Source organism: Erythrolamprus reginae, chromosome 1 (assembly GCF_031021105.1).
Source record: "Erythrolamprus reginae isolate rEryReg1 chromosome 1, rEryReg1.hap1, whole genome shotgun sequence".
NCBI classification, from domain to species: Eukaryota; Metazoa; Chordata; class Lepidosauria; order Squamata; family Dipsadidae; genus Erythrolamprus; species Erythrolamprus reginae.
In genome coordinates, this window is record NC_091950.1 from 218,631,840 (window position 1) to 218,644,411 (window position 12,572).

Here is a 12,572-nt window from a genome sequence, read left to right on the forward strand (position 1 = left end):
TGAACTTGAGCCAGTCGCTCTTTTAGGCCACAAAGTCAGGCTCAGGTATCAAGCCAATCATATAGTCCCTGTTGCAACCAAATGAATAAACACTCAATTGATCCAAAAAAGTTGACCTTGCATTTGCAGCAACACTAGGAAAAATGAACAATCTGTTCTTGTAATGTATGTGGCTTTTTTAAGATGACTCCATCACTGTTAATATTTATTTTTCCCTGTGCCTGGTAGTTTGCATTTTTAATTATAGGTTATTTTATATTTTTTTAATAAAACTTGTTTTTAAATATTTGTTGCCTTATTAAATAATTGTATATTGTCAATAATATTTTTTGCAGAATTGGCAGTTATATTAATGAAAAAAGAGAACACCCCCCCCCTCCCCCAAAAAAGAATCACAAAATTACAGAAATATTTTAATACCTGCCATTGGCACTCCTGTAGTTTTCTGCTGAATGAAAATAGGAGTGCTTTCCTGATTCTCTTCCACAGCATAAATACTGATATTATATTGAACACCAGGCATCAAGTCACTGAGTGTCACGGATGTAGCAGATTCAGGAAGATTGAGTTCTGTACTGCTACCTTCCAGCGAAGGAGTATAAACAATCCGGTAACCTTGTAAAGCAAAACATGCAGTCAGTGGACAGCACAGTCAAAAAATATTTGGAGTTCTTCCATTTGCTAAATTACCCATCTTTGTTCAGACCATATTTTTTGAAAATCATAGTTTTATGATGTAGTGAGTCTACATCAAGTTTAATTTATAAAAGAAAAAAAAGGTTGCTTTATAAGTCAAATTCAATCAGACAAACAGTAAAGGCCAGTCAAGCTTCAGGCATACAATTTTCTTTGACTGTCAAATATGCTTAACATACTTTCCTAACTTACAAATGAAAGGAATCCACTCAGGCCCCTAAGCTCCAAAATAGATACAGTGGTACCTTAAGATACGAACTTAATTGGTGCCGGGGGGAGGTTCGTAAGACGAAAGGTTCGTAAGACGAAACATTGTTTCCCATAGGAAACAATGTAAAGTCAATTAATCCGTGCAACAACAACAAAAACCCGCAAAAAAAACGCTGCCGCCCGGCTGTCACCATTTAAAACAGCCGGCGGGATTCAAAGTGCTGGGGTGGGAGGTGTCCCGACAGCCCCACCCCAGTGCTTCGCCTCCCGCTGGGCAAGAGCGCTCGGGTGGCAGCTTCTGCCAGACACGGGCAATGAGCGGGACGAGCCGCGCGGAAGCCTCTTGCAGCAGCTGCCACAGCCATCGGCTTCCGCGCCGCTCGTCCGGCTCATTGCCCGTGTCTGGCAGAAGCTGCCACCTGAGCGCTCTTGCCCAGCGGGAGGCGAAGCACTGGGGTGGGGGGCTGTCGGGACACCCCCACCCCAGCACTTTGAATCCCGCCGGCCAAGAGCACTCGGGCAGAAGCTTCCCCCTCATCGCCCGTGTCTGGCAGAAGCTTCTGCCCGAATGCTCTTGGCCGGCGGGATTCAAAGTGCTGGGGTGGGAGGTGTCCCGACAGCCCCACCCCCACCCCAGTGCTTCGCCTCCCGATGGGCAAGAGCGCTCGGGTGGCAGTCCCCGCTCCCCCGGCACAAAACTAACCTCGCCCCCTGGGCAGCCAGAAGGCTCCTTTGGGAAGGCGGCCGCAGGGGGAGGAGGTGGAGAGACAGGATAACTTTGCGCCGCTTCGGAGCCCGTTTCTTTCCTGCTGCCACTACCTTCTTGAAGGTTTTCCCAACGAAGCGCTGCGCTGGGCTCCGAAGTGGCGCAAAGTTCTCCCTGCCTCCTCTGCGGTTGGGAGGCTCCTTGGGGAAGGTGGCAGCAGAGGAGGCAGGAAGAACTTTGCGCCACTTCGGAGCCCAGTGCAGCGCTTCGTTGGGAAAACCTTCAAGGAGATAGTGGCAGCAGGAAAGAAACGGGCTCCAAAGCAGCGCAAAGTTATCCTGTCTCTCCACCTCCTCCCCCTGCGGCCGCCTTCCCAAAGGAGCCTTCTGGCTGCCCAGGGGGTGGGGTTAGCTTTGTGCCGGGGGAGCGGGGGCTGCTACCCAAGCGCTCTTGCCCAGCGGGAGGCGAAGCACTGGGGTGGGGTGGGGCTGTCGGGACACCTCCCTCCCCAGCACTTTGAGTCCCGCCGGCCAAGAGCATTCGGGCAGAAGCTTCTGCCAGACACGGGTGATGAGGGGGAAGCTTCTGCCCGAGTGCTCTTGGCCGGCGGGATTCAAAGTGCTGGGGTGGGGGTGTCCTGACAGCCCCCCACCCCAGTGCTTCGCCTCCTGCTGGGCAAGAGCGCTCGGGTGGCAGCTTCTGCCAGACACGGGCAATGAGCCGGACGAGCGGCGCGGAAGCCGGTGGCCGTGGCACCTCCTCCCCCTGCGGCCGCCTTCCCAAAGGAGCCTTCTGGCTGCCCAGGGGGTGGGGTTAGCTTTGTGCCGGGGGAGCGGGGGCTGCTACCCGAGCGCTCTTGCCCATCGGGAGGCGAAGCACTGGGGTGGGGGTGGGGCTGTCGGGACACCTCCCACCCCAGCACTTTGAATCCCGCCGGCCAAGAGCACTCAGGCAGAAGCTTCTGCCAGACACGGGCGATGAGGGGGAAGCTTCTGCCCGAGTGCTCTTGGCCGGCGGGATTCAAAGTGCTGGGGTGGGAGGTGTCCCGACAGCCCCACCCCCACCCCAAAGATCTTCCCGTCTGCAGAGGCTGGCTGAGCCAGAAGATCGCAGCGCGCATTGCCTGCGCTGGCGAGGGAAGCCAAGCCGGGAGCGATCTTCCGACTCAGCCAGCCTCAGCGGATCAAGCCCGGCCCGGCAGCTGCCTTCCGTCTCTGAGCCTCGCCGGCCGGGAAGATCACAGCGCGCGTTGCCTGCAGCGGCGAGGGAAGCCAAGCCGGGAGCGGCGGCGACGCTGCTCCGGTTGCCTGGTCCTCTCCTGCCTCCCATGCTGATATTCCCCGCTGCGTCGGGCGCCGCCAGCCCCGAGTCAGACGCACCCTCCCCGCAGCGCCCAGCCGCTGCCCGCCCCGTCCTAGCCGGAGCCTGAGCCGGGTCCGCTCAGTCGCGCCTCCTCGCCCGCCGCCCGCCCAGGATGCAGACCTGCTGCCTCTCCCCGCGCCCGCCGCCGGCCCGATCCTGCGCCTCCTGCTTTCCCCCCCCCAGCCAAAAATACAAATGCGGTCGCCCGCGGAGCAATGAGAAGCTGAAGCCGCTGGTGGTTTCAGACTCCCGCTGCTCCACGCTGCTCCGCCCTGCCTGTCATGCGGCGGCAGACCCTCTTTGTGTTTTTCGCTGAGGGTGGGCGCAGGAGGACCTTCCTGACTCCCTCCCCCAGCGCCGGACCTCCAGCCAAAAACCCAAAGCGGCCTCCCAACCTGCCGCCGCCGCCGCCCGGCTGTTACCTTTTAAACAGCCTCCCGAAGTCGAACGCGAAACCCGAACTTCCGGGTTCGGCTTCAGGAGGCTGCTGGGAAGCCCCCCAGCTGTTTTAAAAGGTGACAGCCGGGCTGCGGGGCTTCCCAGTAGCCTCCGGAATGCCGAACCCGGAAGTTCGGGTTTGGCGTTCGTAAGACGAAAAAAGTTCGTAAGAAGAGGCAAAAATTTCCTCAACCCCGGGTTTGTATCTCGGGTTGTTCGTAAGACGAGGGGTTCGTATCATGAGGTATTACTGTATATGCTGACAATTCAGACCTGTGATTGGGGCTTCTGGTCTTCTCCAGCTGACAAGAATTGAAGTATCATCAACATTTTCTACAAGATGTTCAGGAGGCGCATCAGGTGCTGTGTAGAGAGATAATAATTAAGAAAGTTGATTGAACATCTTTCAGTTTTCAGAAAGAAAATGCCCATATTCATCTGTCCCTGTCTGATAGAAAATATACCTGTTGTCTGTGTTGTTGAAAGAATTAGATTTTGCTCTCCTTCCTCTGAAATTTGATAGACTTTGATAATGTAATTACGACCCGGAAGCAAGTTAGGAATGCTAACCGAATTGACCGTATTTGGAAGATCTTTAACAAGAAAATAAAATAGTAGATCATAGGTTGTTAAATTCTTTAGTGGAAATGAATACATTCAATTCATAAACTTAAGAGTAACAAAAAATTGAATAGCATAAACACAATTTTGTTTATCTCACAAAATTTCAGATCATAATACTTCTATAAGTTCATATCCATTTCTTCAGAATGTCTTATTTTGGATAACCATCGTGAGAGAAGATCTGTAGCAATTGCCCAAGATTGTCCAGCTGAAGCCCCTTTACTGTCCACATGTAAAGGGATGTGGCAATTCAAGGAGCAATCCTGAATAGGGCTCTCCTTTGGAGAAGCCAAGCAATTGATCCCTATGTATGAGGCATTAGGAAATAAACAGATTTCATTTATAAACTTTATTCACTATTAACATCAATTTTTGTTGTAAGATGTGCCGTGGACAGGGATTATAATATTGGGGCCGGTCATAGGGCGGTAATTTTGAAAACTGCTCTTTTGAACTTACTATATCCATTACTTACAATCAGTATATCTCAGGAAGCAAAAGAAAGTAAGGGCTACTGCCTGGCTTTCAACCTTTGCTTCTGGCTGATTAAACTGGTCAGTAGCCCCATAGTAAAAAGAGCTTAATTAATGCCTCTTTGGACATGCAACACACTTCTACTTTCTTACAGGATGCAACAATTAAAAGGATTCTATGTAAATAAACTCTCCTTTAGCCCAGATTTCTCTAATTATAGGACAGTCTGTATTGTTCCATTGTTATGTAAGATGATTGAGAACATAGTGGCCTTGCAGCTCCAGATCTATTTTGATGATATTGTATGGACTCACTTTAATTAATCTTTTCCCTGGGTTATTATATTGAGACTTCTTTGGAGAATGTGTATGTTGTACATTTGTTTCAAGCTTTTTTGGTCACTTCCATTACACCCATGGAGTATCTTTGAAAGCAGATACATAACAATAGCACTTAGACTTATATACCACTCTACAATTCTTTACAATACTCTCTGAGTGGTTTACAATGTTAGCATGTTGCCCACAGCAATCTGGATCCTCATTTTACTGACCTCGGAAGGATGGAAGGCTGGTCAAGCTTGAGCCCTAGAATTGAACTCCAAGCTGTAGGCTGTTTGCCTGCAGTACTGTATTCTAACCATTGCGATATCAGCAACAAAACTTTACATATTCTGAAGCACTGCTTTTGAAAGAAATTTTCAAGAGAGATTTGTCTAACTGCAGGCTATAAATGTATTTGAATATACATTCAAAACATTCTATGAACCTTCAGATTCAGACTCAAGGGATTTGGAGTCTGAAAAGCAGATATTATCCAGGCTAGCTATACAAGATAAGAATTTTAGGATGTGAGAGATTAACTTTACTTATGCCATCTGATTCTGTGACTCATTAGATTGGCTATCTTTAAGCAAATGGATAATTATTGTATTATAATGTAGATGGAAGGTATATGATACTGAACATGTTTTTGATTGGATAACATTTTTTTAAAAATTAACCCAGGGGGGAAAAAAGATTGGCTATCTTCCTTACCAAGATATTTAGGTTCATCACCATCTTCACTCAGTTCATATTCCACCCGAAATCCTGACACAGTGTCTGAGGCAGAAACCCAAGAGACCACAAAACTATTGGCTGTTATTTCTGTGACAGACTCAGAAATAGAGACAACAGAAGGAAGGGCTGTTGTTTCTCCCACCACACGACTAGCTGCAAAGCAAAGATCAAAGTATAAATAGTAGTATTTTTCATGGAAACTTGACAACTTGTTCATGAAAAAAATTAAGCATGATTTCTATAACTTTTTAACCACTAAAATAAACCGTATAGTTAAACTGATAGTAAAAAAAATAACAAATTCAAAAACAGAGAGGTATTTTCATCCATGACCGGATGGACAGAAAATAGTAGAGTAACCATGAATATAGCAGGTAAGTCTGAATTTCAGACACAAACAAGTATTAATATCTGCAGATATGGAGATATTTAGCTGATAATTAAAAAAATGCTATATAAGCTAAAAATGAATGCAGATTTATACTCATTGCTATGACTGTAGTACTATAATATTGGTATTAATTCAAGATCAGCACCAATGGCATATCATCTATTATAATAAGAAATTCTTAGCTGAATCATGTTCTTTTAAGAAAAAGGAGACAATGAAAATTATTAAGGGGAATGGTGCTTAAGACAACTCCTACAGCTATTAGCATTCCATTAAGAACAGCAGAATTTATATTTTGGTTTCAAGGCATGACTAATCTTGGTTGAAAACACCGAGAAAGTGCTAAAAGCAACATAATTACAAAAGGAGTAAATTATGTCTTTATTCTTTCTTAGAGCCAGAAGGGATAGAAATTAAACAGAGCTAAAGGATTTAACAAAGGTACCCTGCAGGTTAACGTTCACTTTCAAAATCTTATTTGCTTATTTGTGTGTTAAATTTTACTTCTATACTGTTGTAAGCTGTACATGTCAACTTCAATCCTTACATTAACATATGCAGTTCAAACAATATAAAAGATAGTCCTCAACTTACAATTCATTTAGTGACCAAAGTTATGAAACTGAAAAAATGTTGACACAATGTTGCAGCATCTCCATGGTTATGTAATCAAAATGCAGATAATTGGCAATTGACACATATTTATGCTAATTTCAGTGTAATCTGCCATATGATCATCTTTTGCAATCTTCTGACAATCAATGGGGAAGCCAGATTAGAATCATAGAATCATAGAGTTGGAAGGGACCTCCAGGGTCATCGGGTCCAACTCCCTGCTAAATGCAGGATTCATTAAACCATCCCAGAAAGATGACTGTCCAGTCTCTGTTTGAAGACCTCCAGTGAAGGCGAGCCTACCACCTCCTGTGGCAAACTGTTCCACTGGTTTATCACCCTTACTGTTAGAAATTTTGTTCTGATATCTAATCTAAATCTACTCCCTTGCAGTTTCATTCCATTGTTTCTAGTCCTTCCATGTGCTAATGAGAACAATGCTGATCCCTCTGCTCTGTGACAGCCCTTCAAATATTTGTAAACAGTTATCAAGTCTCCTCTTTCTTCTCCTTTGCAGACTAAACATCCCTAGATCCTTTAACCGTTCCTCATAGGACATGGTTTCCAGATCACTCACCATCCTTGTAACTCTCCTTTGAATTTGCTCTAGCTTATCAATGTCCCTTTTAAATTAGGGCCCCCAGAACTGAACACAGTATTCCAAGTGTGGTCGTACCAAATTACTGTAGAGAGGAATAATTACTTCACGTGAAGAAGATTCTATGCTCCTCTTGATGTATCCCAAGATTGTGTTTGCCTTTTTTGCAGCTACTTCACACCATTCACTCATGTTTAATCTGCGATCTACCAATACACCCAGGTCTTTCTCACCTGTGCTGCTGCTCAGATATATTCCTCCCATTCTATATGTGCTCCCATTCATTAATTTTGCTCAGATGTAGGATCTTGCATTGCTCTCTGTTAAATACCATTCTGTTAGTTTCAGCCCATTGTTCAAGCTTGTCTAGATCATTTTGAATCCTATCTCTATCTTGTTTAGTATTAGCAACACCACCTAGCTTTGTGTCATCAGCAAATATGATAGGTTTTCCTTCCATTCCTTCATCTAGGTCATTTATAAATATGTTAAATAGCACTGGGCCTAGGACAGATCCTTGTGGTGCTCCACTTGAAACATTCTTCCAATTGGATGTGTAACCATTTATTATCACTCTTTGAGTACGATCATTAAGCCAGTTTTGAATCCATCTAACTGTTCTTTTTTCAATCCCATACTTAACTATTTTTTCAATAAGGATGGAATGAAATACTTTGTCAAATGCTTTACTGAAGTCAAGATTCGCTTAACAACTCTGTCACTAACAACTGCAGTGATTCATTTAACAACTATGGCAAGAATTTCTAGATCAAAAAATGGGGCAAAATTCATTTAACAATTGTCTTACTTAGCAACAGAAATTTTGGACTCAATTTAGTCGTAAGTCGAGGTCTACCTGGAAAGCAAATAAATAACCAGGGTAATAAAATGCAATAATGACAAATCAAAACACTTACATGAAATAGCTGTTGTACTAGAGGTGGTGAATTCAAAACGGGTGATTTCTCTGTGACCATAATGCTGCACACTTATAAGCTGTCCCTCATAAATGACACCAGGTTTCAGACCTGAGATTGTGTAGGAATTTAAATAGCCTGGAATTTTAGCTTCTTTCCATTGCACTCCAGAATTTTTCTAATGGAATTAAACATAATGTAGATATAAGCATGAGAATACAGTGGTACCTCGAGATACGAGTTTAATTCGTTCCGGACCTGGGCTCTTAAGTCGAGCAGCTCTTATCTCGAACGACTTTTCCCCATAGGAATTAATGTAAATAATTTTAATTGGTTCCAGCCCTCAAAAAACTCACAAAGTTAGTCTAAATTATGCAGAAAGACATGTTTTTAATGAAGAAATGTACATGTACATATAAATGAATAATGAAGTTTCTTTCACTTAACTTGTAAACTTTCTTAAACTTTTAAATTTACATATGTTCAACTTCTCTGCCACCCAATCCTGTAGGACAGAGGTCCCCAACCCTTTTTGCACCAGGGACCGGCTTTAAGCGATCAAGAGAGGAATGGGTGAATGAATGGACGGAGGGTGGGAAGGAAGGAAGGAAAGAGGGAAGGGACAGGAACAGAGGAAGGAAGCAAGGAAACTTATGAAAGGGGAGAGTAAGAGAGGAATGAGTGAAGGGAGGGAGGGAGGGAGGGAAGAAGGTGGGAAGGAGAAAGAAAAGAAGAAATAGAGGAAGGGAAGGTAAAAGAGAGAAAGAAAAAGAGCAAGAAAGAAAGAAAGAAAGAAAGAAAAAGGGGGAAGGGACAGGAACAGAGGAAGGAAGCAAGGAAACTTATGAAAGGGGAGAGTAAGAGAGGAATGAGTGAAGGGAGGGAGGGAGGGAAGATGGTGGGAAGGAGAAAGAAAAGAAGAAATAGAGGAAGGGAAGGTAAAAGAGAGAAAGAAAAAGAGCAAGAAAGAAAGCTGCAAGCACCCCCCCGAGCCCCCCAGGCCGGCTGCAACCTTTTAAAACATGCGCGCCGCTTCGCAGCTGTCTCCTGAAGCCGAACGCGGAAGTTAGCGTTTGGCTTCAGGAGACAGCTCCTTGGCGCTTGTATCTCGAATTTGGGCTTGTAAGTAGAACAAAAATATCTCTCCCCTCCCAGCTCTTATCTCGAGTTGCTCTTAAGTAGAGCAGCTCTTATGTCGGGGTTCCACTGTACTCAGTAACAGAATTTTCCAATGTTTCTTTCTACTGTGGTTGTTTTACTAGCTTTAATTTCTATCAAACTATTTTAGCAATAAAATAGAACAAAAGAACAAAAAAATCATCTGCAAAATCAGAGAGAAAATACTAATACTTATATTCAAACTCAACATACATTTCAGTGAAAAAGTGACTGATTTCTGGGACTGCAATGTGAGTTTTTTGGAAGATGGACAAATTGGTGACATCTCACAAACATTGGTTAAAGAAGGAGGAGGAGGAGGAGGAGGAGGAGGAGGAGAAGGAGGAGGAGAAGGCGAAGAAGAAGAAGAAGAAGAAGAAGAAGAAGAAGAAGAAGAAGAAGAAGAAGAAGAAGAAGAAGAGTTTTGCTAGAGATAACAAACTTGTGCAGGAAAACTTTCCTTTCAGTTCCTTTGAGAACTGAAAAAGTCCTAAAATCTGACTGCAGACAAGTGTTCTTCTATCCTAAAATACAGGAATGTGACTAAAATAGAGTTTATTAAACCACCCAATGAAAAGCCAATGAAGAATTCATTAATACCTTCATTAACAGTCAAAAATGAGAAAATGAATAACATGAATTTATACTCTTTGTAAAGGATGGCAAATGTGACAATAGTTGAAAATGAGATCGGATGAGATAATTTCTCAATTAGAATATAATACACAATTTGCTCACTGCCCAATCCCTTGTGGCACACAGCGTATGAATTTAGCCAAGTTAAAAAGCAAAAATAAACTTAGAAATAAAACACTTTTTTATGAGCTAGTTGAATTGCAAATATAAATCTGTAAGAAATTCTGAATGTCTTAGTTAAGAAAAAGTTGATCAATATATGACAAAAAGGCTTACCGGTTTCCATCGTAGAATATAATTGGAAATATGAGAGGACTCAGGTACAATCCACTGGATAGGATGAGAATCAGGTTGAATTGGAACATCTGTGATAATCACTTGAACTGGGTGACCAGGGGAACCTAAAATTAAGATTATTGTTATTTATTTATTTGTTTGTTTATTTGTTTGTTTAGATTTCTATGCCACCCTTCTCAGCTGACTCAGGGTGACTTACAACAGTTTAGTTTAGTTTAGTTTAGTCTGTTTGCTACCTCTTAATGGAGCTTCCAATTTGGGCTACCAGCAATGTGCCCTCTAAGGCGCGCAGCCACATGGCCGTGCGCCCTACAACACCCCACGCAGCCTTTTCCAAGGCCGCACACAACGGAGCCGGAGGGTGGAGTTGGGGGCATGGAGCGACGAAAGGTTTTTCTGGTTTTGAATGTTGTGCGCACATGCGCGCATGCTCCCCACCCCCCTACCAGCCTGCCGGGCGGGTGGTAGATCCACGCCCATTTTGCCAGCGCCGGCCTGATCATTGTCTGGGGGGGGGGCGGATTCACGCCCCACATTTTGCCGTCGCTGGCCCAATCATCATGGGAATAAGATGCAGCTATGCATGGAAACGCCCCTTGGGGTGAGGCTGGGCAGTGTCCCTCTACCAATCTCAGCAGCAAAGGCAAACTGGGTGGAGTAAAGGAAGGCCAAAGTGCTAGGAAGGACATTTGGCCAGCTGGCCGGCCAGTCTTCGGTTTTTCATTGTAGAAGATAGGCCGTAAATCGTCTCCTCCCGCAGCGGCAGTGGAGGCTGCGGCTTCTCCTCCTCATCATCTGCGCTCCCACGAGGGAGCTGCGAGAGGGGAGGGGCAGGCGGGTTTTCTCCAAGCACTTTGGGAATGGCCCCCCGCGGCCCCTTCGCTGGGAGCACTTTCGTCCCGGGGTGTCAGCGAAGAGGCTGCAGGAAAGGCAGAGTAGGCATTCGCGGAGAAAGCGCTCTTGCAGCTGCTACCGGAACGCCCGCCTGGAACATTCAAAATAAGAGAACAAGAGAGAGAGAGAAAGAGAGCATCAGACAGAGTGAGAGAGAAAGCAAGAGAGAGAGAGAACAAGAGAGAGAGAGCAACAGACAGAGCAAGATAGAAAGAAAGAGAGGGGGGAGAGAGAAAGAGAGAAAGAAAGCAAGAGAGAGAGAGAAAGAGAAGAGAGGAAGGGAGAGAGAGTGAGAGAGAGAAAGAAAGCAAGAGAGAGAAAGAGAAAGAAAGCAAGAAAGGGGGAAGAGAGAAATGATAGAAAAAAGGAGAGAAAAAAGAGAAATGAGAAAATGATTGAGGCAGAGAATGAGAGGAAAGAGAGAGAAACAGAGAGAGAAGTGACTCTTGATTTAAAACATATGGTAAAAAGCACCCAAATAATAACAGAGAAAAAAACCCCAGCCCTTTTTTCTCTATTTGTTTGTTTGTTTGTTTGTTTATTTGTTTGTTTATTTATTTATTTATTTATACTTCTACGCCGCCCAGTCCCAAAGGGACTGCCGCTCAGACACTATACTTTTCCACCCACACCAAAAAAAAATTAGAGGGAACATTGGCTACCAGTAGAATATCCTGATTTTCATAAACTAGTTTAATAAAATATTTAACTTTTAATTATCTTTGCAATGAGATCTGTAGCCAAACTGATCAAGAGAGAGGTGCAAATAAAAGGTGTATCATCTTTCCTGTCAATGAGTCTAGGCATCAAAAATTAGGACTCTATGTGGGACTTTTAAATATTATTTCTTCCTCTTGTTTTAGGAACTGATGCCCTAGGCACACTGGTTGAAAAACACTGCCCTAGGCAACAGACAGGAAAGCGGTATGAAAGGAAAGTAGGTGTTTACCTAAGCTATGTACTAATATTTGTTTAAAACCAAGGCTCTTTGCATAGGAGAGAAGCTATACTTGAGGATAAATATTAAGAACTTGTGCCCAGTCGAGAGCAAGAACACATGAGTAAACTGTGTTTTTTATAAATTAATCATCAGAACAGAGTTTTACTAACATTGGGGTTTACAGATTTGGATTGTAAAAAATCAAGGGATTGTTAGATAGTAGCAGTTTTTAGCATATCTTTGCTGCTATCTGGAAATCTTGTAACCTTATTTATGTAAAGTGTTTATTTATTTGGATCCCACCTTTATAATTTTTACAAATAACTCAAGGTGGCAAACTTGTTCCTTCTGTTTTTCCCCACAACTACTCTGTGAGATGAGTTGGGCTGAGAGACAGAGACTGACCCAAAGTCACCTGCTGGCTTTCATGGCTAAGATGTGAATAGAATTCATGACCTTCTTCATTCTATACTGGTGCTTTAAGCAACAGACCAAATTTATTCCATTGTTGTTTATTTATTCTTGAAAGGTTTCTTGATTTCTATTTTTTGTTCC

The 12,572-nt window shown here is 44.0% G+C and overlaps 1 protein-coding gene across 5 annotated transcripts in view; it reads right to left on the reverse strand.

Annotated features, from left to right (window-relative positions):
• The window catches only part of FN1 (fibronectin 1), a 175,640-nt gene that overhangs the window by 97,952 nt on the left and 65,116 nt on the right, over positions 1-12,572 (reverse strand). For all 5 annotated transcript variants that reach the window (XM_070732223.1, XM_070732226.1, XM_070732225.1 and 2 more), the window contains exons 14-19: positions 10,163-10,287; positions 8,093-8,270; positions 5,548-5,724; positions 3,877-4,005; positions 3,686-3,775; positions 421-615 (exon numbers count right to left, since the gene is read on the reverse strand). In XM_070732223.1, coding sequence (XP_070588324.1) covers positions 421-615; positions 3,686-3,775; positions 3,877-4,005; positions 5,548-5,724; positions 8,093-8,270; positions 10,163-10,287 — 894 coding nt within the window. The remainder of the gene's footprint in view (positions 1-420; positions 616-3,685; positions 3,776-3,876; positions 4,006-5,547; positions 5,725-8,092; positions 8,271-10,162; positions 10,288-12,572) is intronic.